The 26663-nt window shown below is 39.7% G+C and overlaps 2 protein-coding genes and 1 non-coding gene across 10 annotated transcripts in view; 1 reads left to right on the forward strand and 2 right to left on the reverse strand.

The window, feature by feature from the left end:
- Positions 1-2101: 2101 nt before the first annotated feature.
- OARD1 (O-acyl-ADP-ribose deacylase 1) lies at positions 2102-20658 on the reverse strand. Of its 2 annotated transcripts, none has more exons than XM_060231509.1 (6): positions 20633-20658; positions 19906-19977; positions 18542-18686; positions 11367-11425; positions 4256-4368; positions 2102-2644 (listed from the first exon to the last, which is right to left on the reverse strand). In XM_060231509.1, exons 2-6 carry the CDS (start codon positions 19936-19938, stop codon positions 2542-2544), a joined length of 453 nt encoding a protein of 150 aa, XP_060087492.1. In that variant the 5' UTR covers positions 19939-19977; positions 20633-20658; the 3' UTR covers positions 2102-2541. The 2 variants fall into 2 exon arrangements, with proteins under 2 accessions (XP_060087492.1, XP_060087491.1); XM_060231508.1 differs by lacking the exon at positions 20633-20658 and adding an exon at positions 20294-20514.
- TRNAS-GGA (transfer RNA serine (anticodon GGA)) lies at positions 18998-19068 on the reverse strand. Its single transcript has one exon. It is a non-coding gene; the product is annotated as a tRNA-Ser (tRNA).
- Positions 20659-20764: 106 nt separating the features above from the next.
- The window catches only part of NFYA (nuclear transcription factor Y subunit alpha), a 39554-nt gene continuing 33655 nt past the window's right edge, over positions 20765-26663 (forward strand). For 6 of the 7 annotated variants that reach the window (XM_060231500.1, XM_060231505.1, XM_060231501.1 and 3 more), the window contains exon 1: positions 20769-20926. The gene's annotated coding sequence lies outside the window, so the exon portion shown is untranslated. Of the gene's footprint in view, positions 20927-26663 lie in introns of all 7 variants that reach the window. The other variant, XM_060231506.1, reaches the window with a different exon arrangement.

Below are 26663 nucleotides of genomic sequence, written 5' to 3' on the forward strand. Positions count from 1 at the left end.
GTAAACAGGCAAATAAGAAAATAAAACAAATAGCCTTTGCTGAACGTCTTTGACTAGACTGTTTACCCTTGAGAGTTAGAGAAGTCTCTCCCATTTTGCTCCCTGAACACAGGCATGTGGATAGGGTATTACAACAGTGTATTTCTTATCCTACAAGCACACTTGTGTGTCAAAATGTGGCCAAAATGTGGCCAGAAAGTGAACGTAACCACTTCAAGGCAGAGCTGCTGATATGAAAAAGTTGCAAATATACTAAGATTGTGCACTTCGAACACAAAGCAGAGATGAGGGCTAAAATAATGCAGTAAAATGCTGCTGCTGTATTGATGCAATGCAGCCATTCATAATCAGCAGCTTGTCCAACATACAAATGATTCAGACCCATAGCTCAGTCCTGTTCAAATCTTCCAAATACAGGATAACTACCACTTCAAATATTAACCTTACTGGCACCTACTATTCAATGGACAAGGTGGGAAGGAGAAGGTGGAACTTTCAGAAAGGTTCAGGAGCTGCACTCCTGTGAGCTCCCACTGAATCTGAGGCCTGTGTCTAGCAAATCTGAACTGAGAGAAAAAAAATTACATCTCAGTCTCATATAAGCCAACAGTGAAATAAAGCCACCTTTTAAGAATATGAACACTCTAGAGATAAAACTATAGCTCCAGTCTAAACAGGCATATCATAATTCGAATCCTTTCTTTCAAAAATGACTTTCCCCACACTTATCTCTCTAGAATCAGGAAAGCTTCAGAACCAGCTTCTGAAATAGGAGGAGGGACAGCTACAGGGTATGTGTGAGAAACTCTGGTATGCACCCATAAGCCCTTGCTCTTGTCCAAATAGGCTCTCATCTCATGGCCTATGAGAAGGAATGTACTTTTACATTTAGAATATGAGAAGGAATATGTAACTGTTCATCAGACCCCTTGATAAAGCAACTGATTCAGAATTTTAAAGATACTCAGTCACAAAACTCATGGCAATCCAAGAATCTGAGGACAGCCACAATAGATTTGACAATTTCAATAAAAGAATAATAGAAGTAGTAGAATATCCTCAATAGTGCATCTCCATATGTACAAGGAAGTGCTGTGACTCAGTGGTACAGCAAACAATTTTCATGTAGAAGTCCCAGGTTCTGTTTCTGGCATTTCAAAGTATCTTATACAATAGTTGCTAGAAAGCACTTTTCATTGTTCAAGATCCTGGAGAGTCACTGGCAGCATGGGTAGATAATACTGAGTCTGATGGACCAATGGTTTGTCTCAATATAGGGGAGATTCACGTGAAGTTTTCCTTCCTGTGGTACCTAGTTACTCTAAGGCATACAGCTATACAAGTAAATATACCAACTGTGTACCAGTGTGGTGTAGTGGTTAAAGTGTTGGACTAGAATCTGGGAAATACAGGTTTGAATCCCAACTCTTGCCATTAAAACTTACTGAGTGACCTTGGGCCAGTCACACACTCCAGCCTAACCTTCCTCACAGGATTGTTGTGAGGATAAAATGGAAGAGAGGAAAATCAGGTAAGCTGCTTTGGGTCCCCACTGTGGTGAAAGGTGGGATATAAATAAAATAAATAAATAAAAATATTGCATATACATGTATTTTCAGATACAACAGAAAGTTTCAGATACAATGGAAACGTTTTAGATGAATATTTAGTTTAGCATACTGAGCAGGAACTTTTATTTTCTGTGCACCTCTGAAAACCAATTCAGAAATGACCTTGAAAGAACTGAGGTTATACTACAAGATCAAGTGCTGCAGAAAGAGATAAGGCTACATTTTGGCAAGACATGGAAAACTCCCACGTTAAATATAGTGGTCACTTTAAAGAACGTTATTAATAGTAGCTCAATTAAATTATGTAGCACCTATTTTTCATTGCTATTAGTGAATATCTGCTTTGTGAAACAAATGACTGTAACACAGGGGCTATGAGCAAGAGTTTCATCTCTGCAGCAACATACACAAGGAGTACCAGCATATGGAGAATACCTCATGAATTTCAGAGGAATTGCAAATACACATGAACCCTCATATATGCAAAACAAGATACTGCAGCCCTTCCTTCTACAAAACAATCACTTATGTTTGAAAACAACATTTATGTAAAAATAAAGAACAGCAAATACATTTTCATATTTTACTGAAGTGTCATAGTTTTCCATATTATTTTGAAACAAATTGCAGTGAAAAAATTAACCACACACAGTAACGTAAAAACGTTTTTAAAAAAAAAAATAGTTGCATCATTTGCCAAATGGTAGAAAGAGACACATGGTGGTTGGCTATAATACTAAGAGTATATCCCTAGATAATCTAACTATGCATTTTACATAATACTATATATAATTGAACATTAGCAGTGATAAGAAATGTATAGAAGAGTGGAAGAAAGCAGTGATAAGAAATGTCTGGAAGAGTGGAAGAAAACATAGTTATGATCAGCCCACCATCTTATACCAAATCAGTTACAAACACAAAACTACAACAAATGGAAAAACGAAACAACTGTCTCAAGAATGCTATCTTAAAGTGTATAAACTGTGATTTTAATATTTGTATCCTCAAATACTTCTTCAAGCATTAATGAAACTTTATTCCAATCCAGGCGATCAAGTCCACACCCAATTCTGAAAAATAAAGAATCAAAGCATCAAGGACATTTTTCTTGAGATTCCTATAAAGTACACAGGCAGGTGTCAAAAACACTATAAAAATATGATATTTATCAGATCTATCACCAAAGAAACATTCTGACAACTCCCCCTGCTCATATTTCTAACCCTGTTTATTCCAGAATGCCATAAGCTTACTTCCAAGTAAATCACGTTAATAACTGTAATCGAAATCTCACATCAGAAACTGTGCAGATGTTACCACACATAGTACATAATAAGTAGCCATAGAATAGAATCCACAATGTCTATGTTTATATATTTATTATATAATGGTATACTCCACCTTTCTATTACAAATAATACTCAACATGGCTAATATGAAAAAAAAATTAAAAAAAATTAAAAAATGTAAATTTATGTAAAACAACAATAATCTAAAACAGCAGTCAACTGTGATCTAAAACAAAACTAAAATTTATTTATTTATTATTTTCAATTTATAGCCCGTCCTTTCCCAACTGGGCTCTGAGTGGCTAACAACAGTCAATAACGCAAGGTTAAAAATCAGATATATATAATAAAACAATATACAATCAAAAAGCAATATAATAATCTAAACAAGAATAAGGAGCAACAAAAATTTTAAAATGATAGAAAATTCAGAGCCAATAAAATATCAAGTAATATAGTCAGCATGACAGTTATCACATTTAAATTAAAAAGGTGAATTCAGTAATATTATAAAATATGTCTTCAGCTACTAAGGAAGTCAGCAAACTAAAATATCACTGGCATGTTAGAAACATCACTAAATCAAAGTTTATATTTCTCAGTATAAGATTAGTACAATTTTCCAGGCTCTGGCTGTAACAATATCAGCTATTGGCTTTTCCCCCCACAGGAGGTTTTTTGTTTGTTTGGACCATAAAGATGGTCAGAGGTTGGTTCTTAGAAAATACAGCATTCTGTGTGGAACTCACAACAACATTTATTCCATTGTCTGAGTAACAGAACAATTATCTATGATCTGTCATTATGGGAACAAGCCTTGGAAATAGGTTCATGCGTTCCAACCCATTCTACATAGCTTGGAAATTATTTTGCCATTTCTTCCTATAATGTGTTTTCTTGTTTCCCAACAAGGATTAAACTGTGGTTTGAAGGGAAGAAATAACTTAATAGTTTACAATTTGGACAAAATGACAAACTGTGACTTGTCATCAAGAACTGAGTAATTTCTGAACTATGTGAAGGGAAGAAGGGAGTTCACAAACCCAAGGGTTTCCAAGATTTACTCTCATGATGGTTTGCTATATGTGAATTATGCCTACCACAAGGTAAAATGAAATAAGAAACAAGAAACAAAAGTCTTTCACTCCACACATAAAGAAACTGTAAATAAACTGATTAATGACTTCTAATAGCTTTCTTAAAACTACTGCATGTAGATTTTTCATGCTGCTACTTTTTATACCACAGAAATTTCTTATCTAGAGCAAAAAAGAGGAAACAATTAGACCTGCCTCTTACTATGAACTTTGCCTTATCTCATATATTCCAGTTGCACATAACATTAAAATGAGTATTTGAACACCTCCAGTTAATAAGCATCATTATGCTTACTTGGGCATAGAAATGCAAGTTACACCATTCTTCAGGCAATGGATTTTCATAGCTTCTAAACTGTTCCGTAGATTGTCATATGTAGGCTTGTGAAAGTATTTGCTTTTTGTAATCTAAATAAAAGTGTAAGGTCAAGCATGGATTAGATACTTTTTATATTGGATTCCTTTGAAGTAGGAAACTATGTGTACTTACAAGAAATTCCCATTGAGTTCAACTGTATTAAGACTTAAAGATAGCAACAGTCCTTTATCATAGTCATATTTTTATCCAGTGTTCTTCTAACAACGAATCAAGGAAAGATCACACAAATACTATATCCTGTGTCATTTAGAGCCAGCATGGTGTAGTGCTTAAGAGTGATACTCTAATCTGGAGAACCAGATTTGATTCTCCATGCCTCCATGTGAAGCCTACTGGGTGACCTTCTCTCAGAACTTTCAGCCCCACCTGCCTCACAAGGTGACTGTTGTAGGGAGAGGAAGAGAAGATGATTGTAAACTGCTTTGAGACTCCTTAACGTAAAGACAAGCAGAGTATAAAACTATCTTTTTTTCTTAATTTTTGCTATCATTTGGAATAAATTATTACAATGAACTAGGGCTTGCTATAATTTGGACAGAGTCTATAAAGTTACGTATTTTTAAATTGTATCAGTCAGTGGACATGAAAATACTATCATTAACAGTGCTTACACGCTTCTAAGCCCATTGATGTAAGTGGATTTAGATGGGTATAACTTCACTAAGGACTGCATCATACAGCTATATCTACACTGAAGCCTGTGCTTTACCAAGAAAAAAAGAAAAGAGAAATTCCATAATTAAGTATTCTGATCTGTGATTTCTGATAAGATTTCAAACCTAAAAATATAAAGCAAGGGTCCCCCAAGGACTTCCACGGGGGCATTTTGTTCCCCCCCACACACACTATTTCCTCTTTCCCTTCCCTAAAAGCCCCTATAGCCTGTCCTATTTTCCAGCTTCTCTTGACTTCCGGGGGAGGAAAATGTCGAGCTGAGCTGCTTCTCATAACGGGAGCAGGCTGGAGCTTCTGTTCAGGGTAGTAGAAGGCAATTCAATGCCTACTGCCTATTTTTCTCTGTTAGAGATTAGTCCAAGCTATGCACAGGAAACTTTAAGGAGATTTACCTTGGCTAAAAGGGAGTCCGGGGGGGGGGGGCTTCTTTGAGGCTTTGAGGAGTCTCCGGGAAGAGTTGCATTTTCATCATCTGCAGAAGCTTTCAGAGTCATTTATTTGACATAAGCTCGACAGGATCCTAACCTTCTTGGACTCTGCTAAACATCTAAAGCTTTGAAAGACCGGTGAGAACTTGGATAATTGGAAGAGAAGGTACAGATTACTTTCATTCTGGAACTTTTTACAGCTTAATGGAGTAAATTTAAAAGGTGGGAAAGGAAATCTAGAAAGTCTGGAAGAAGAGGGGAGGAAGAGATGAAATTTGGACTTTATAAATATAAAGGATAGTGTTAAAAAGAGCTAAAAAGTGGAAAGGAATTTATGGTTTAGTCTACTTGCGGTTTTGAAAAAAGAGCAACAATCGTCACATCGTCACAGACCTGCAGCACATTTAAGCAAGACAGGAAGTACGTCAAGTATCGTGAGATCTCCTTACCAGTGTGAATGAGACTTCGTGGCAACAAAAGCAGGAAGTAGCGGAAGGAAAACCTACTCTAGGAATATATACCATTGAGAAACATCAGCAGCCATTGCTGGGAGGTCAAAAACAAAACAATGTTTTTAAAGAATTCGGGACATTAAAAAATGTTGGAGTTAACTGAGAAGAGGGTAAGAAGATAAATACTATTGGTCATATTATTTGTGTGGACCTTGGACGTTTTTAAAAGGGGAAAAAAATTGTAGGGAGCAGTAAAAAGTTGCGGCCGCCATTTTGGAAGATTTAAAAACTTTAAAAATAAATATCTTGACTTTGGGAGCTCCGAGGACGGTGAAATTGGGCTTGTTGTAAAGGGCAAGTCCTACTCTTTTGAACCTGATAGTCGAATTGGAAATTGGTGAGGTCCAAATTTTCGCTGTTTTTTAAATATCTGAACACAAGCAGCCCCATACAAGGGCTACTTCATTAGAAAAAATGCAGGACCAACTAGAGGCAATGGAGGCCAGAATGATGAAAGGGGTGAGAGAGACGATAAATGAATCGAAAAAAGAAATTATTGCAGAGATTAGAAAAGACATGGAAGATCTCAGAAAGGAAACTGAGGAAACATCTAAGAAAGTGCAGGAGGTAGAAGGCAGAATGAATGTATATGATTCCACCTTGTTGAAACTGCAATACAAATTTGACAATCCATGATTGCAAATTGATGGAGACTCAGATACGTCTGAGAGGAGTACCTGAAAAGGAGGATGGTGATTTAAAGGAATTTATAATAAAAATAATTGCAGAATTTTTAGAGGAAAACCCTGAAGAGACTAAAAACATGTATGACTAAAAACATGTATGACAAAAGAAATGGTGGGAAGAATCATGAATAAAACTTTTGAAAAGACACTGATAGTGGGAGGCAGTAGAGTGAGAATCATGAAAGAACTGCCAAGGCAAGTGATAAATGATAGAAGAACATATAAAAAGTTGACAGAAAAATTGAGAGACAATGGAATGAGGTTTAGATGGATAATACCTGAAGGTTTGAGTTTTGAACTCCAGGGAAAAAGAATCACAATTACAAATGCACAGGATAAGCATAGATTTTTTTCAAGAAAATAATGAATTTGCACCATGATGGATTACAAATTACTGTCTTGGAATGTTAATGGACTAAATTCACCACAAAAAAGAAGGGCAACATTTCATTGGATTAAGAAACAAAATTGTAATATAATTTGTTTGCAAGAAGTGCATATTAAACAAAAGGATTATAAATTTTTATGGAACAAACAATTGGGAGTGGAATTTTTTTCATTCGCTGAACAGAAGAAAAGGGGAATGGTTTTTTATATTAAACAAGAATTGGAGTCAAAATTAGTGTTTAAAGATAAAGATGGAAGATTTGTAGCAGTAGAGATAATATTAAATGGAAAAAAAAGTTGTTATTGGGATTGTATGCGCCTAATGGCGCAAAGGATGCTTTTTTAAAAGACATTATACAACAGCTTGATGAACTGACTTATGACCAAGTTTTGTTAATGGGAGATTTTAATGGAACAGTTAAGAACTCATTGGACAGGTCTGGGGGGAAAAAAAATAACAGCAAAGAAGGAAAATTGCCAAAGTCTTTTTTTGAATTGGTCAAACAAGAAAATTTGGAAGATATATGGAGGAAATTTAACCCTGAAGTTCGGGACTATACTTTTTATTCAGCAAGACACAAAACTTTTTCCAGAATTGACATGGGGCACTAAAGATTTAGGTCTTATAACAAGGAAAATAGAGATTTTACCCAATATTGGGGCTGATCATTACCCAATAATGTGGATTACAAAATTGTCTAAAATGATAGAGATTGAAGATGGAGATTGAATGAAGATTTGCTACAGAATAAAGAAATAGTGACATATCTAGAAAATAAAACGAAAGGTTTCTTTCAAATGAATGACAGAGGATATAGAATTTCACAGGGTCTGGGATGCCTATAAAGCAGTAATGAGAGGAATATTGATTACTTTGAATAAAGATAAGAGAGCAAAAGAAAAACAGTTGTTGGACAATCAAAATGAAATAAAGAAAAACGAAGGGGAGTTGAGAAAAAGGCCAGGGAAAAAGAAACTTATTAGGGAAATTACAATATTACAAACGCAAATGAGACATTTGTGAAATAAAGAATTGGAATGGAATTTGAAAAGACTGCAGCAGAAATCTTTTGAGGGAACAAATAAACCTGGAAAGTATTTGGCTTGGCAAATGAAGAAAAAGAGAGAAAGTAAAATTATTAATAAAATTGTGGTAGATGGAAGAGAGGTGGTTACCCAAGAGGGAATAAAAAGAGAATTTTTTAAGTACTATGCCAAGTTGTTTAAAGTGTTAAAATAAAGGGAAAAAAGATGGATGAGTATTTACAAAAGATAAAAATAGAACCCTTAACTGAAAATATGCGAAAAGTTTTGAATGATCCAATTGAAAAAATAGAAGTTGAAGCAGCAATTAATGCAATGAAAAACGGAAAAGCACCTGGGCCAGATGGATATACAGCTAAATATTTTAAAACCCTTAAAGATGAGTTAACACCGAAATTGCAGAAGTTGATGAACACGATAAGAACAAAAGGGAAAATACCAAACACATGGAAGGAAGCTGTTATTTCGTTGATACTTAAGGAAGATAGAGATGTCACGAATGTAAAAAATTATAGACCAATTTCGCTATTAAATAATGACTAAAAAATATATACAAGAATCTTGGCGGAAAGACTTAAACAACATTTGATAAATTTTATAAAGAAAGATTAAGCGGGGTTTCTTCCCAAAACGCAAATAAGAGACAATATCAGAACTATTGTAAATATTGTAGAATATTATGAAAGACATCCAGAAAAGGAAGTAGCATTATTCTTTGCGGATGCAGAGAAAGCATTTGACCATTTAAATTGGGACTTTATGTTTGCAGTAATGGAGAAAATGGAGCTGGGAGAAAGCTTTATAAGAATGATAAAGCAATATACACTGAACAACGTGCAAGGCTATGTATAAATGCAGATCTTACAGAAGATATGATAATCAGCAAAGGTACAAGACAAGGTTGTCCAATTTCCCCATTGTTGTTTATAATGACTCTTGAAATATTACTGATGCAGATTCAAGAAGAAAAAAAAATAGAAGGATTAAAAATAAAAGGATTTACTTACAAATACAGAGCATTTGCAGATGATGTAATGTTTATAAATGAAAACCCCATACAAGTCACACCTTTGTTGTTAGCCAAAATACAAGAATATGGGGAGTTGGCAGGACTTTGTATTAATAAAGAAAAATCAAAACTTCTATGCAAAAATATGCAAATAAATAAGCAACAAGAATTGCAGACACTAACGGGCTGTGAAGTCACCTCCAAGGTAAAATATTTAGGTGTGGAGATAACAATGAAGAATACTGATCTGTTTAAAAATAATTATGAGAAACTATGGCGTAAAATGGATGAAGATATGTTAAAATGGAATAAACTTAATTTGTCACTGTTGGGTAGAATAGCTGCAATTAAAATGAATAGTCTACCAAGAATAATGTATTTGTTTCAAACTATTCCCATTGTGAAAGATAGTAAACAATTTGATAAATGGCAAAGGAAAATTTCAGAATTTGTGTGGGCTGGGAAGAAACCAAGGATTAAAATGAAAATTTTGACAGATGCAAAAGAGAGAGGTGGATTTCAACTACCGAATTTAAAATTATATCAGGAAGCAGTTTGTTTAGTGTGGATGAAAGAATGGATAACGCTGTTAAACAAAAAACTCTTAGTGTTGGAAGGTCACGGAAATAAATTTGGCTGGCACACCTATTTGTATTATGGAAAAAAGAAGATGGACCGTTTTTTCTCTCACCATTATATAAGAAATAATTTGCTAAATACATGGATGAAATATAAGAAATATGGAGATGAGAGAAGACCGTTATGGATAGTGCCAGCTGAAGTAATAAAAATAATGGCTGAGATAGGTGAAGAAAAGTGGTAGTCATATAATCAATTATTAAAAATACAAGGTGGCAAAATAGAATTGAAAACTGCTGAAGAGTTGAATAATAAATACGATTGGTTCCAAATGCAACAAATAAAGATCTTGGTGGATAACGATATCAAAACTGAAGGAATAAGAAAAGAATAAACAGAAATGGGAAAAGTTCTACTTGGAGATAATGAAAAATTAATTTCAAAAATATATAAATTACTTTTGAAATGGTCTACGGAGGATGAAGTAGTGAAATCTCAAATTATTAAATGGGCAATTAATGTAAATAAAGAAATACAGATGGAAACTTGGGAATACTTGTGGAAGAATTCTATGAAGCTCTCGACGTGTCGTAGTATTAAAGAGAACTGTTTTAAAATGATGTATAGGTGGTATATGACTCCTAAAAAATTGGCATAGATGAACAATAAGATGCCAGACAGATGTTGGAAATGTAAAAAACATGAAGGTTCTTTCTACCATATGTGGTGGACTTGTGAAAGAGCAAAAAAGTATTGGCAGATGATGCAGCAAGAAATTTCTAAGATCTTGGGATATGAATTAAAGAAAGTTGCAGAGACTTTTCTATTGGGATTACAAATGGAAAAATTTCCAAAAGAAGATAGAACTGTAATTTGGTACTTGCTTTCAGCTGCTAGGACATTATATGCGCAGTTGTGGAAGCAAGAAAAAATACCAGAGAAATGGGACTGGATTATAAAAGTTATGACATGGAGTGAAATGGACAAATTAATAAGAATATTAAGAGACTATGATTTAGAAGTTTTTAAGACGGAGTGGAAAAAGTTTAGAAGATATGTAGAAAAAGAGTGGAAAATAAAAACACATTGGACAATTTTTGATAATGATTAAGTTTTAAAAAGAAGAATATAATTTTTTGTTTTAATAGTTAAGGGTACCTTTAAATATTGGCATTTTAAGTAAATAACACCGGTGGGGGTCAAGTAATGGGGGGAAGGGTGGGTAGAAAGTAATATATGGGGTAGATAAAAGAAGTTTTTAAAGATGTAAGAAATAAATTTATTACCATGTTACCAATAAAATTGTTTTAACCCTATTTACCAGCTTCTCTTTTCCACCAATCAAACCTACTTTTATCTGCCCTGTCTTCCGCTTTCCCTCTTTCCTTTCCCTGCAGCCTCTCCCCGGGAAAACTCTGTGTGGTTCCTACCAGCCACCAGTGCTGGCTACTGGGCTGGGCAAAGTTGCACACTGAGAACCCCACAAGAACTTACTTGCAGGCAACAGCTCACTTTCTTCTGTACCCCACTCCCCACATTAAACCCCTATGTATGTTGAGGTGGAGAGATTCACCACTCTTAAATGAAAATGCAGCAGTACCATATAGATCTATCACTACTATAATCAGTTCACCTGCCCAGACTCATTTGTGTGCCTGTTTATTTTATTACACTTCTATCCCCCCTCCGCCTCAAGCAGACTCTTACCAAATAGTACACATATCGGTTCTCCCTCTTCAGAACAGCAACCTCCCCAGTTGTTTTTCCTAAGGTGGAATAAAGAAAGCTTAAAATGTTGCAATTAACTGTTTTCATAAAGTACTGAAGAAATGTATGTTATTTTTCAACAATGCCTGAGCTAGCTGTGGGGAAAACTACCATACTGGACCAATGTTACAGTGCTCTGATTCACTAAACAAATCTTTGCAACTATATATGAATATATAGCTATGAATGTGCATGTGTGTGCGTGAAATAACAGCCGTGTGACTTTCTTTGACACAGAAGGTCTAAGAGATTTATCTGGAAATAAATATTAAAATAATTATTACAGAAATTAATTTCCCAAGCTCTTACACAGTCTTGCCTTTATAAAATGAACAGAGCTACTAAAGCAGTTGAAGGATAAACTCTAAACATATAAGTACTTACAGAGTTCATTCTGAAAACTGTATTATAATGTATGCATGCCACATCTTCTTAACCAAGCAATATTTTCCACCTTGGTAAAATTAACAGGCTACTAAAAATCAACTAATGGTAAGAGAATGCATAGAAAAGCACATTCCACAAAATACACAAAATCAAATATCAAACCTGAAGCTCACTGGATAATGATGGAATCCTGTTCCATTGGCCCAATACTTTGAAATTGCAGACACAGGATACACATTCATTAATTCAGAAGGTTAGTACTTGTTTTATCTGTTTATGTCCCAACTACGGATGATGAAGAGGAAGAAACTGAAATCTTTTATGCAAGTGTTCAGGAAGAAATTGATCATACACATAAACAAGATGTGCTTAATCATAGGTGACTGGAACACGAAAAAAGAAAACAAAGTAGAATCCAATATTGTTGGAACACTTGGGCTAAAAATTCAAAATGAAGCAGGAGACTGACTCACACAATTCTGTGAAGACAAGCTGTTAATTGCAAAAACATTTCAAGCAAATGAACACACAATTGTATACATGGACATCAATGGATGGCCAATACAGAAACCAAATAATTGGAGGCAGAAGATGGAGAAATTCTATTCCCTCTGTAAAACAAGACCAGGAGTTGATTGTGGTAGACTAGGGGTGTGCAAAAACTGAATTACGAACTGAAATTCATTGCAAACCAGGCCCAGTTTATGATTCACAAATTTTGGTTTATGCTATCCCACCCCCATGAAACTCCCAGGTTGGTTTAGATTTGTGTGGTTTGTGTTGGTGAGCACTGGTGCTGGCGATGGGGCTTGGAGAAGTCTCTTTAAATATCTTCTCCAAGCTGTGCCATGGTGGTGGCGCAACTCAGAGTGAACTCAGAAGGCACAGCAGTACCACAGCTCGCAAAAAAACATTTAAAGGGATCCTTTTAAATGGTTTTTGCAAGCCATGCTGCCCAGCCTCGTAGCCAGAAATTTTGGGGTGGGGGGGCCCAGGGCATAAAATTTTGGGTGGCGGAGCCACGGGGCTTGGCTGCTTCTTCCAGTGGCCAGCTGCTGGGCCCCAACTCTCTCTCCTGTGCACTCTCTCTTGCTCGCTTTTGCTGTGCTTCCTCCTTCTCTCATGCTTTCTCTCTCACTGTCACTCTCTCCTGCTCTCTATCTCTCATTTTCTCTCTCTCATGTGCTCTCTGTCGCTCTTTCTCATGCTCTCTCTCTCACTCGTTGTCACTCTCTTGCTCTCTGTCGCTTTTGCTGTCACTCTCTCTCGTGCTCTCTCACTCAGTGTTGTTCTCTTTTGTTCTCTCCCCCCACACGAACTAGAAAGACATGTTCCCTGCCCCCACCAGAGATGGCACTGCTGCTTTCGCTGCTACTCCTCTCAAGTGGACCTGGCAGCGGCGGCACCCACAGGGAGGCAAAGAGGAGGAAAAGTGGGGAAAGAAGGAAAGAGACCCTCTTGCTTGCCTGCCAGCTCTTTTTGGTCTCAAGTCTGGGGGTGTGTGAAAAAGGGAGGGAGGAGGTTCTGTGCCATGGGGGGGGAGGGGATGGTGGGTGCGGAGCAGCAGAAGAGAGGGGGTGGCAGTGTGCAAGTTTTACCCACTGATCAGCAGGGGGGGGTGGCAGCGTCTGCCTGGGGTCTAGCCCAACGGAGGGGCCACAGAGCTTCAAGGGGGGGTTGAATGGAGGGGCTGTGCCCCCCGGGACTCCCCGTGGCTATGGGCCTGATGCTGCGACTACTGCAGTGGTGCAGCTTGAAAAAGTCATTTAAAGGGATCACTTTAAATGTTTTTTTGCAAGCCACACCACTGCTACCTGCAAGTGAATTGAGAAGGAATTTAAACGCCTTCTCAATACACTTGCAACTCATGTGGTGACTGCACAGCTTGCAAAAGCCATTTAAAGAGATGTTTTCCAAGCCATGCCACAACCACTGCACAACTCAGAAGGCTACCAGCAGGCTTACAAAGTAAATCAGGAACATGTACAATTGTGTAAAACACTATCTCCATATATCATTATGAATACAGCTGCTGCAATCTGCACTACTGCAGCAGCTGAAAGTAACCATAAAAATTGCACAAATCACAGCAGCAAGTCTTCTCCTTACATGGAGACTTCCACCTGGTTAACAAGCACACCAGCACTCTCAAAAGCAATCAGATGTGAACACAGAAACATCTGATTTAGGTTCCAGTCTTGAAACAATATACTGCTAGGGGTGGGAATGAACTGGTAAACCACAGTTCAGTTTGTGACCCCAACTGGTCCATGTCCCGAACTGGTTTGTGAATTACCAGTCTGGTTTGCGAACCTCAGATTGCAAACAGATTGTGTTTGTTTGTATTCTTTATAAAATTTATATCTGCTACCTAATCGTAAATAGGTACACACATGGCCCGGCCTGACATGGCTCGGCCTAACTCGACAGGGCCCAGTCCCTCAAGGTCTCATCCAGCCCTCATAACAAATGAATTTGACACCCCTGTCCTAGAGGCTCCAAAATCACAGGGCATCTCCAGCTGACTCTCCTCTACCTGCCCCCAAATTTGGTGAAGATTGGACATGGGGGGTCCAAGTCACAGAAACCCAAGGAAGGCACCCCCAGGAAGGTGCTTTTTGGAGAGATGTCAGATGTGGGTTCAGGAGTGTATAAAATGAGCCCTTTGAGAGTCAGACATTAAACTTGCAGTGTACCTCTCCAGGATGCTTCCCAACATGCCCTACCAGTTATGTGTGGTTTGGACTTGGGGGGGGTCTAAGTAACAGACCACCAAACAAGGTGCCCCCAGGAAAGTGCTTGTAGGAGAGCTCTCAGGTGCAGTTCCAGAAGTGAACAGAACAAACCCTGTGTGAGCTAGAGGCACCAAATCCATGGCACACCTCCCCAAGATGCCCCTCACATACTCTATAAGTTTGGACTTGTGTGGGTGGGTGGGGGGGGGTGAGTTAAAGCCTGTCAAAGAACATGCCCCCAGGAAAATGCTTTCTGGAGAAACTGGGGAGGACAGGTCATCCCAGTAAGTCTCTGGACACACAAACGTCACCCCAAAGAGAAGCAGGTTAGTGATGGGACTTTAAAAATCAAGAGCTGGCAGAGAAGGTAATCCCAGTTAATCTGTGGACACACAAATGCCATGCCAAGGGCAATCAGATGGGGCTTTGGAAAGACAGAGCTGGCAGTGAAGGTCATCCCAGGAAGTCTCTGAATACAGAGATGCCAACTCAAGGACAAGCAGCTGAGTGGTGGGTCTTTGGAAAGACAGAGCTGCAATGAAGGTAACTCCAACCTGTCTCCAGACACACAGATGCCACCCCAACAACAAGCAGGTCAGTGTTGGGGCTTTGGAAAGGGAGAGCTGGCAGGGAAGGCGACCGCAGGAAATCTCTGGACACACAGAGGCCAAGTCAAGGACAAGCAAGTCGGGGGGGGGGGCAGTTGAAATGGGAGAGCTGGCAGTCAAGGGAAGTCACCCTAGTAACTCTGGACACACAGATCATGCCCCCCCCCCCCAAGTAGAACAAGATCAGGGAGGTTGAAATAGAAAACTGACAGTAAAGAGGAGACACCCCAGCACTTCTAGACACACAGATCAGCTCCCAAATAGAAACATCTTCGGGGAGGGTTGAAATGGAAATTGGCAGTAAAGGGAAGGCGCCCCAGTAACTCTGGAATAAGTCCCCCAAGGCAAGCTGGGTGCAGGGAGGCAGGCTAACAAACACAGATCAGATATGGAAGCAACACAAACACACTTTGAGTTGCAGTGGAGGGACTGATCTTTGGGATTTGGGAGGGAGTTTCAACGCAGTTGTCTGTCATTGTGTCCACTCCCTGCACAGTAGTGAAGTGGTTCAGCCAGGACTCAGCAGCAGCAAAGACTTTTCAGGAGTCATGAGCCAGCCAGGACCCAGTAATACCAAGAACTAAGGAGAAGAGAAAAAGTGGTTGTGAGGGGTGGTGGTCAAATGAAGAGCAGCAAAGTCAATGGGCACTAAAGCCAAACACACACCACCCCTAAACAAAAAGCAACCTAGTTATCAGAGTCTAGGTACAAGCCAATCAGAATCCAAACCAGAGTCAAGATTCAGTCCAGAAAGTCAGTTACCAGAGAGCAGTTCAGAGTGTGGTCCAGAAGCATGCTTTAGCAGTCCAAAGTCACTCACAAGGGGGGGGGAGGAGAGGGAGAGAAAACAAGGTCAGAGTCAGGAACAGAAGAAAAGCAGAATCCAGACTTGTAGTCGCTGAGTCAGCAGTTGACTTGTTGCTTCCTCCCTTGACTAGCTTTTATAGGTGTCTACTGGAAGGGTCACTTGCAGCCAGATGCTTGGGAGTAACCCTGCAACTACTTAGCAGCAAGCAGCTGGCATAAGACTAGGAGATGTGCGTTTTGCCTTCTCTCTTGGAGCTCCATTCTAAACCTTTGTCTCCAGCACTCAAAGGGTGTGGGTGAACCTGGAGGGCTGTTAACAGCCACCTGGGCTGCTTCTGTTGGAACCTGTTGGAAGGTGCCAGTGGCTCTGCATCAGCTGTCAGCTGTGAACTGACAAGCCTGCAGCTCATCTTCTTGCTCACTGGTTTCTGCTGATACAGAGCTGATGTTCTGAGGCTCTCCTTCTCCCAAGGAGTCTTCCTCTCCTGAGTTCCTGCTGTTGCTGGATCCTGGCTGGCTCATGACTTCAGAGGAGTCTTTGCTGTTGCTGAGTCCTGGCTGGCCCACAACACTAGTGGGTGTTGAGTGGATAAAATGGTAGAGAACTGAGTTGAACCACCTTCCCAAATCCCAAAGATCAGTCCCTGCACTGCAACTCAAAGTGTGTGAGGGGATATAATTAAAAGGAAAGGGAACCCCCCAAAAAGCTGACTGCAGCATACTCCCACTAAACCAAAATGTTTGCTATATGAAAGAGGAATCAAATCCATACTTCCCCACCCTTTGTATCAAACAAGAAGACAGAAGAAGATATTGGATTTATACCCCACCCTATACTCTGAGCAGTTACAATCTCCTTTACCTTCCCCCCCCACACACACACAAAACAGACACCCTGTGAGATAGGTGGGGCTGAGAGAGCTCTTACAGCAGCTGCCCTCTCAAGGACAACTCGAGAGAGCTATGGCTGACCCAAGGCCATTCTAGCAGCTGCCAAGTGGAGGAGTGGGGAATCAAACCCTGTTCTCCCAGATAAGAGTCCACACACTTAACCACTACACCAAACAAACAAAAACTGAATAATGACAAAGGAACCCAGGGCAAAGCTAAGCCCCCTAGCCCCTGACTGAGTAAGCTAAACAACCCCTCATGTCCAGTAGCAAAGCTCTTTTGCATCCTCTCCATCCCAAACCACTGTGCCCTGCCAACAAAGGGAATGTGCACTCATTCAACACTTATATACATTGTCCCCTTCCATCAAAAGCAATAGGAAGAGAACTCCATTATTGGTAGGAAGCACTGCCTGTCAAGCTTTGAGGGTCCCTATTCATGTTTCCAAGACTGGAAAACATCACAATTCCCACCACTACCTGGTGGGACTTTGTGGTTAGGCTTTGCTTTCTGAGCTGCTCCAAGCCATGCCCCAAAGCTCACAGATTTGTTCAGTGAACACATAGGTGATGGACCTTGGCTTGAGAGCCTTGAGCCAGGCAAAGTTAGGTTTGGATTTTGGCTCCTCACCCAGTTTATGCCCTATATAATGGTATTTCAGTGGTTAGCAACAGAGAGGATGAACTCACTCGAATGTGAAAAGAGAGAGAACTTGTCAATACTGTAAAACTAACAGGACTGTCCATTTATTTATTCACATGAACACAAACATATGCAGAATCCCAAACCTTGCCTTTGCTTCCAAAATAATCAGTAATCATTACCACTTAGAAGAGTTCAATATCAGAGATGCCAGTATTTTAATACTACCCTTACAATGGAATGATCCAGAATAACTCATCAGGAAAGTATGGTTTTGATACCATGACCACAGGTAAGACTTCATTTTAGTAAAATTCTATGTAGCTGTACTTAACCCATAAGCATCAGAGGATTAAAAAAGAAACAACATTTTTCACATTCAGATGGTATTTACCACCTACATATATGCATCGTATGGATAATCAGATTTCACCTTACTGGTTATGTTAATCTATACAAACCTTCTGGAACCAGATAATAAAATAAAGAACATTACAAACATAACATTACCTTTTACTCCTGAAGTGGTACTTTTGGAAAACTGGACAACTCTTCACATATGATTCAAAGAAAGATCTTATTTCTATCTTATTATCTATAGCCAAAACTCTGATTGCAACAAAATGGTTAGATAAAAATCCACCCACGATCCAACAGTGGTTAATAAAAAGATGGGACTATTTCATTCTTTCAAAAATGACTTTTGTTTCCTGCTCCAATTTATCCCCTAAAATTATGAAAAAAGGTTGTGGCAGTGTGGTACTTGGATATTTAATAAAATACAATATAATTTTGAAAAATTATTTGTATTTAGATATGATTTATTTTTAGTTAATGTTTGTTTTGTTTACAGGTCAAAGTTCCTCTTAAGTAATAATGATTAAGTATTATCTTTACTTTATGCAAAAAGTATTTACTAATGATTCTTCATTACTGTTTTTGTATATCTAGTAAATTCATAAATGGAAAACCACAAAAATTATTAATTAAAAACATTTTTAACATTCTATAAACAGCTCTAAGTTTGCACTGCTTTGTCACTTACGTTGGCTCAAGAGTTCCTGAACACCACCAAATTTTTTCTTAAAAATGGCAGCTATGCCAGCACTCATGTGGCAATCTTCACTGATGCAGTGAGCCAATGAATCTGTTCCAGGAGAGGTAAAAAGGTCTCCCTTCACATACCTGATCTGGTTTACAAAACAGAAATCATATTTAATGAGAGAAATATCATTTTGCTTAGAAAACATAACTGATAGCACCATCATAAAGACTGCTATAGCTTAAGGATGCAATATGCATTCCAAGTAATACATAGGATTGTGGAAATTGCCAACTTCATTTAACAGAGAATTCCAACACAACATTTGAACATTTGAAGCTGCCTTATACTGAATCAGACCTTTGGTCCATCAAAGTCAGTATTGTCTTCTCAGACTGGCAGCGGCTCTCCAGGGTCTCAAGCTGAAGTTTTTCACACCTATTTGCCTGGACTCTTTTTTGGAGATGCCAGGGATTGAACCTGGGACCTTCTGCTTTCCAAGCAGATGCTCTACCACTGAGCCACTGTCCCTTTTTTGCTAAGAAAAAAGTCAAGGCACAAAGTGCTCAGTGGAAGTTACTCTTGATAAACAAACAATTGCAGCCATAGGCACACTATCTTGAAGTAAACTGGTTAAGTGGTTTTGCTATTTATATCACTTTATAAAACGTTCAGGCAGTATTTTTAACACCCTGGAAAAGAGCAGGATAGAATGCTTATTACTTCAGAGGTCGCTGACCACTGTGTTAAAACTCATAATGTACAAGAAACTGAACGAATAAGCAGCTTTTTGTAGAAAAATAGGCCCTCCTGATAACCAGTTAAGCAGATGTAGAAGACATGGCATGGGAAAGGATATCTTTTTATCCAAAACATCAGTCAGTGCTGGTGACAAGAAAATCCCAAATGCATTTATTTTCCAGCAATACTGGGAAAACTATCAGTGGCTATGTGGACATTTCATGAACAATACTGTAGGTGGCAATCACAACTTGTGCCAGAGATGGGTGAAGTTTACCTTGAAAACTTTTAAGATTCCCCATAGCACTGTCAGAACAATGCTGTTAAATGGTCTCTGGAATAGGAACAGAGCACAGATTTCTCGAAGAAACCATATCAGAACTCAAGGATATTAAGCACTATTTGTGGTGTACCAAAATGAACGAGAACCACAAGGTAAGCCCTTAAGGCTAGAGCCATCATCTTTATTATACAAAACGAACCAAATCCCAAAACTGAAGTCCCACAATTTCATAACTACATAATACCAAATGTTTAGAGTAAAGCCATTTTCTTCTACAGAAACAGGAACTACAAGTAACACCGATAAAATGCTTTGCAGCATATAAAAATACTCCACTACACACTCTCTCTTCTTTTCCAGACCGCATACTAGCCATGATGATGAGGAAGCCTTGAAAGTTCCCGAGATGAAAAAACTGAGGTGGAAATACAAAATGAACATACATATTACTGGGTAAGTTTTACAATAAAAAATAACGAGTGCGTTATAATGGTCTTTGGATAGACGAACTAGACAGCTGATGCCACCCCAAACACATAAATACGAACTAAAACGTAAAGGGTCGCATTGAGAAGTGGGGTGCTGGGACAGGAGGGCATTGTTCCTTCTGGGTACTCTTTCTGTTACTGAACTTTTTAAATACGAAGTTTTTCTATGATTGCAATGCTCGGGGATAAAGAACAAAGGTCTGGTAACCCTAGGTTTTCAAGCCCAGATAACGAACTCTGTACCTGACGACTCCACAACACAACGCTTCCCTTGTTCAAAGCAATGCCCCCAGAAACCTTAGCGTCCATAATACGACACTGCGCAGAATAAGCAACGCCTACCTCCCACCCATATTGTCCAAAAGAAAGCTTTCGTTTAGCCTCAAGTCTTTAACTTTTTCTAGGTATCTCATTTCTATGCTTAGTATTTATCCTATTTCCTTCCAAAAAAAAAGAACAAAGTCGTAACTTCCGCATATGATTTTCTAGGCGTAAACCTCTATGGTATCAGCCCAAGTATTCGCGGGAGATACGCAAGGGCTATGTATTATCGTAGGAGAAAAAAGGATTTAAAAAAATTACCCTCGGCTGCACATGCGTAGAGAAACTACCTCAAGTGAAAAGTAAAGGATTGCTTAGTACGCACGAGAGCGCTAAGACTCCAAGCGCATGCGCGCTGAGTTTCAAACAAGCGCAAGCTTCGGCGGGAGGAGCTCTCGTACGGCGCCTGCGCCATGGTATCCTCGTCTTCTCTTTGTTGGGCGTCGGGGGTTGGGCGCCATTTTGCGCGGCGGCTGAGTAGAGGCGCTGATTGGGTTTCGGGGACCGGTGGCGGAGCCAATCAGAGCGGGACCCGAACCGGGGGAGCAAGGCACGGTGAGTGCGAGCAGCCAATATGGAGCCCCCGAGCGCCGGCCCAAGAGCCGGGATTGGCGGGGCCGAGTGGCCAGTCAGAAGGCCGCGCGCGGGGCTAGGGCTGGGCGAGCGCTGGGGCAGCTAGTGGCTGTGGCCCGTCGAGCGCCCGGACTTTACGTGAAGATGGGGTGGCTGGCCAGCGCGCGGGGCTGCCCCGGGGTGGGGGTGGAGTATTGGCAAGGCTGTCTAGTATGGTGGCCCTTTGTCCGCTGTGAGAAGGTTCCAAGGAGTGTGAGAAATGCCCTCTAGACACTACTGAATAGAAGAGAGCGAGGGTACCGAAAGGGAAAATAAGGGAACCTGCGGGCCGCTCCCTGTAGAAAAGTTTCCTCATGGCTTCTCGGGAAGGAAGGAGTAGTAGTCGGCCTCTTCCAGACTGAGGCGTTTGTTCCCAGTTTGGGGTTTGTTACCTTGTCTGTAGCGAGGTCAGTTTTAGGACTGTTATTCAGGGCAGTGTAGAAATCGTGGTTAGCAAATGAATACCGTAGAGTTCAGTGCCCCTAGTGAGCCCTGTATGTTACTTACGACAAATTCTTATATCTTTAATGCGGTCTTTCTCCCTGTAATGTTTCTTAATGACAACAAATATTGAAAACCTTCATCTGACATACTGGGATAGGGCTTTGGAAGACTAGCATCGCAGTAAATCCTTTAGTCGTTAAGGAACTGAGAGACTAATTCCACACTAGACCGTTAATCCTGGTTCAGCCCTGTCCTAAAATTGATATTTACACTAGAATCATAGAAACCAACTCTGTGACCAGATTTAAATTTATTTAAGTAAAAAAGTAGTTGATAAGAATGTTAATCAAATTTCTTATAAGGAAGAGTAATCTGACATTTTCTGAAATGCAAGGTTGGGGACAGTGTTCCCTTTAAACTTGAGTTAGTGTGAGCTAGCTCGTAGTTTGTTAACTTCCGGCTCATACATCTCTGTCTTAGCTCAGGAAGGATGACCCCAGAGCAAACTAATTTATGTAGTAGCTAAAATACTAGCTTACAACTTTAATGCCAGTAGCTTACGAAATAGAAATTTTACTCACAGCCTAGAGCAGGAGTGTCAAATGTCCAGCCCACTGGCCAGAACCGGTCTGCCCAGGGCTTTAATCAGCCCTGCTGAGCTCCTTTCTTCCCCTTCCTCCCCCTCCTGTCCTCACCATTTGAAGCTCCAAGGCTGCAGAAGTTCCCTGTTCTTTCTGCCTTGTCTTTACCAGCTGCAGCAGGAAGCAGAGCTGTAAAGAAAATGTGGTGTGGATTTTCCATTAAAGTTTCTGTGCCCAGAGAGGTAGGGCCCAGAGACCTTAATGGAAAATGCATTCCCCATTTTCTTTGCAACTTTGTGCTGCAGTGTGTTTAAATGGAATGGAAATCAGTTTCACTTTTCAGAGTTCCTATAGCCAGCTGAAGCTCATGCTTCCTGGAGTTGTGTCCTTGAAAATAAAGGGTTGGTGCTTTGTCGCTGCTGAATGGATCTGAGAACTGGTGCCTAGTGAGTACTCTCTCAAAGGGAGATATTACACTGGAGACCCATTGCTGATCTGAGTAGACCAAGGGGGGGAGGGGGGAAGCTTGCAATGCCATTTCATTGTTTTCCTAGGCTCAGTGCATTTTATATTTTTAGTTTCTGCTGTGCTTTTTCTTGATTTTTTATTTTTAAAATTGCATTACCAAACCTCACTATTTTCCTATCTTTCCGTTTTAAACAAAGTATTGCAAGAGTTATAGGCATGTTTGTATTTTAAGTTAAAACACAATACCTTTAATTGTGTTTGTCTGTGTCCTTTATAAAGTTTATATCTCCACTACCTCACATTACATGACACGCATGGCCCGACCCCACAAAGTCCCATTTGTGTCAGATTTGGTCCTCCTAATAAATGAGTTCGACACCCCTGACTTGGAGGGAGCATTGGTTATGGTATAATGACTTTTTTTTTCCTGAATTCGCTTGTGCAGTTTCCCCCCTCTGAAACGTGAGCTTAAAAATACCTGCCACAGTTGAAATTAATGGTAGTGTCGCTCTCATATGGATTAATTGGTATTGTATTGAATGTAAAGTTTCAAAAATGTACTTGATTTGTGTACTGCTCAGCAGCTTGAAGAAAGGGAGTGCAACGTAGTAATAATTCCTCTTTTGAAATTAAATTATGTGAAAATGGGCTGTATTTTCTGTTAGTTAAATCTGGATTGTAGTTGAAGTTAGAAAAACTTTCAGAAATTGTTCTTTTTATAGGACGATCAACCATAAATGCTTATGAATAGATGATTTTACCAGTCTGAGACTTGAATAATCTATTTGATTAGTTCATTAGTTCATAGCCAGTTTGGTGTAGTGGTTAAGTGTGCGGACTCTTATCTGGGAGAACTGGGTTTGATTCCCCACTCCTCCACTTGCACCTGCTGGAATGGCCTTGGGTCAGCCATAGCTCTGGCAGAGGTTGTCCTTGAAAGGGCAGCTGCTGTGAGAGCCCTCTCCAGCCCCACCCACCTCACAGGGTGTCTGTTGTGGGGGAGGAAGGTAAAGGAGATTGTGAGCCGCTATGAGACTCTTCGGAGTGGAGGGCAGGATATAAATCCAATATCTTCTTCTTCTTGTTCAGAAACGGTGTTGAAATTTAAAGAAAATCCTTAAGGATGGTAGCTAAAATAAAATAGTGACATTTGTGGCTAAACCAAGAAATGTATTCTGATGCCTCAAATTATAAACAGCAATTTCCTATCAAAGTGGTAGATTTATTAACTCTGGAAGCTACATTTTAAGTTGCTGTGTTGCAAATTAGTGTCAGTATATCTTTCTTTTTTGTCTTATTGTAATGTTACGCATAACAGCCCCATGGCGCAGAGTGGTAAAGCTGCAGTACTGCAGTCTGAGCTCCCTGCTCACGACCTGAGTTCGATCCCAGCGAAAGCTGGGTTCTGGTACCCGGCTCCAGGTCGACTCAGCCTTCCATCCTTCCGAGGTCGGTAAAATGAGTACCCAGCTTGCTGGGGGGGAAGTGTAGATGACTGGGGAAGGCAATGGCAAACAGCCCCATAAAAAGTCTGCCGTGAAAACATTGTGAAAGCAATGTCACCCCAGAGTCGGAAACGACTGGTGCTTGCAAGTACCTTTACCTTTTTAATGTTATGCATACTTGAAAATGCAAGCATGTCGCATTGACTTCAGTAAGTTGCTTTGGAATACATTTAAAACTGAGCTATGTAAAAACAATTGCAGACCAAACAAAAAACCCTGTAAGAACTTTTCACCATATTTTCCTGTATTTAAAGTACAATTTGTGTGAAATCAGTGCCTTAGTAGGCTATAAAAATAGTTTCTTTAGTTAATAGAAATAAATTCTGACAAATTATACCTACCATTCTAATATGTTGCAAATGTTTGGGCACATTGTAATTTATAAAAGGTAGAACCAAAATAAAGCCCTTATTAAAATATTAGATTAAATTTATCATTTGAAACCTGCATATTTTAAGAGTTCTAAACATGGCCATGAAAAGCCAGCTCAAAAGATTTGCATTTCTTTTAGAAGATGCTCAGGATTGTGTATGTCTTAAAGGGGAGGGGATTCCACAGTTGTGAAGACACCACCCATAATATCTTTGTACCTTCATTTGGATTTGATGCATGCATATTCAATTAGGCTTGGAAAAGATGGCAGAAAAGGAGCAGTGACGTAGGCATTCTTATCTGTTTGGAATGCTGCCTTATTGATCCAGGTATTCACAACTTCTACACCTTTTATGCCTTGTTTCCTTTTGTCTCATAAGACCCAAGCAATAGGAGGTTATAAACCACTTGCTTACCCTTGAAAAATGTTGCTGAAACAGCCCTGTTTCCAGAAACTTCAGTCCAGTCTTGGAAACAAGTGCGCATGGCACTAGCCCCACCTGAGTCCATGTTGACTCTTTAAGGACATTAACCCGCCTTCTAAGAATTTGGCTGTTAAGGAGGCTATTTTTCAGTCATTCTTAACTACAGACATTGACACAGAGGCAGCATAGTAGAGTATAGTCTCTGGAACTAATACAGATGTTATTTGTTTCTGGAACTAATACAGATGTTATTTGTCATGAAGCAGATTTCTGCTGACTGCAGCCTTTTACCATCTTATGTTCATTACCTGCCTTACAGTTTCCCCGTAGCTCTGTATGACATCCAAATAGCAGCTGTGGGGAGAGAGGTAGAATAATTTGCAAATACGAGTTTGGTTACAATGGCATGGATGTTTGGGAGGAGACAGTACAGAGGGAAAAATTAGCACAGAATCAGTAAGTTCTCATTCTGGTATTACCTGTACAGCTTTGGAGCCATTGCAGTGCAACTCCTTTACATGCTGTTTTGTGAGTGGAGTCCATAGTGAATTCTTCGTATACCAGATGTGACTCAGTTTTGGGAGAAGCCAGTGCTACCCTGAGGGAGCTGCATTGTGGGCTCCTGTCATGTTTCTGATATAACCCAAGTAACATAGAAAGAAGCCCTACTTCAGTAGCTTCCACACTCACTGTCATTCACATAACATCAAGTAGTCCTAGCTTATGTAATTTATTCTACACATGTCCAAACTGTACTCTTTCCCAGCTGATGTCTTAGTTTGTGGTGAGGAGAAAGAACTCAGGTTAGCAACTAGCAGGCCATATAAAACAAGCATAGGGGATTTTTCTTATTTCATAGAATTTCTTAATTGACTATAGTATGGTGTATGTGTTGTCTTGTATTGGTTGGTTTTGTATGGTGGCCTTCAAATATTGCTATTCTTCAGTTTTTCATCTTCATGAGAAATCTTTAACTGCAAGATAAGAACATAAAAAGCCATGATGGATCAAGCCAGTGGTCCATCCAGCCCAACACTCTATGTCACACAGTGCCCCAAACCCAGACGCCATGAAGAGTTCTACAAGTAGGGCCAGAACTCCAGAAGCCTTTCCACTGTTGCTTCCCAAGCGCCAAGAATATAGAGCATCACTGCCCCAGATAGAGTGTTCCATCTATACTTTGTAGCTGATAGCCACTGATGGGCCTCTGCTTCATACATTTATTCAGCCCCCTCTTGAAGAAGCTATCTGTGCTTGTAGCCACCATTCTGTGGCATTGAATTCCACATGTTAATTACTCCTTGCGTAAAGAAGTACTTCCTTTTATCTGTTCTAACCCTACCACTTAATAAGTTCGAGTGTCCAGGAGTTCTTGTATTGCGAGAAAGGGAGAAAAGTACTTCTTTCTCTACCTTCTCTATCCCATGCATAATTCTGTAAATCTCTGGCATGTCACCTCTCAGTCATCATTTCACCAAGTTAAAGAGCCCTAACCTTTTAACCTTTCTTCATAGGGAAGGTGTTCCATCCCCTTAATCATTTGTTGCCCTTTTCTGTACCTTTTCCAATGCTATAATCTTTTTTGAGGTGCAGTGACCAGAACTGTACACAGTATTCCAAATGAGGCACCATGGATGTATACAGGGGCATTATGATACCAGCTGATTTGTTTTCAGTCCCCTTCCTAATCACAGCATAGCATTTGCCTTTTTTATTGCAGCCACACACTGAGATGACATCTTCAGTAAGTTATCTACCACAATTGCAAGATCTCTTTGCTGGTCAGTTACCACCAGTTTGGACCCTATCAATGTATAGTTAATAGCTAGGATTTTTTGGCTCCCCTGTGCATTACTTGCACTTGCCCACATTGAACCTAATTTGC

The sequence above is a fragment of the Heteronotia binoei genome, chromosome 2 (assembly GCF_032191835.1).
Source record: "Heteronotia binoei isolate CCM8104 ecotype False Entrance Well chromosome 2, APGP_CSIRO_Hbin_v1, whole genome shotgun sequence".
NCBI lineage: Eukaryota > Metazoa > Chordata > Lepidosauria > Squamata > Gekkonidae > Heteronotia > Heteronotia binoei.

Bases quoted from the DNA above. Each gene is read 5' to 3' on its own strand.
- OARD1 (XM_060231508.1), bottom strand. From the start codon at position 20,359: ATGGACGCTAAGGTTTCTGGGGGCATTGCTTTGAACAAGGGAAGCGTT. The intron at 19,978-20,293 runs GTACAGAGTTCG...TTTCCACCTCAG, and splicing joins TTGTGTTGTGGAGTCGTCAG to TTTTTTCATCTCGGGAACTT. The intron at 4,369-11,366 runs GTAAGAGTCTGC...ACTTTTATTTAG, and splicing joins ACCGATATGTGTACTATTTG to ATTACAAAAAGCAAATACTT.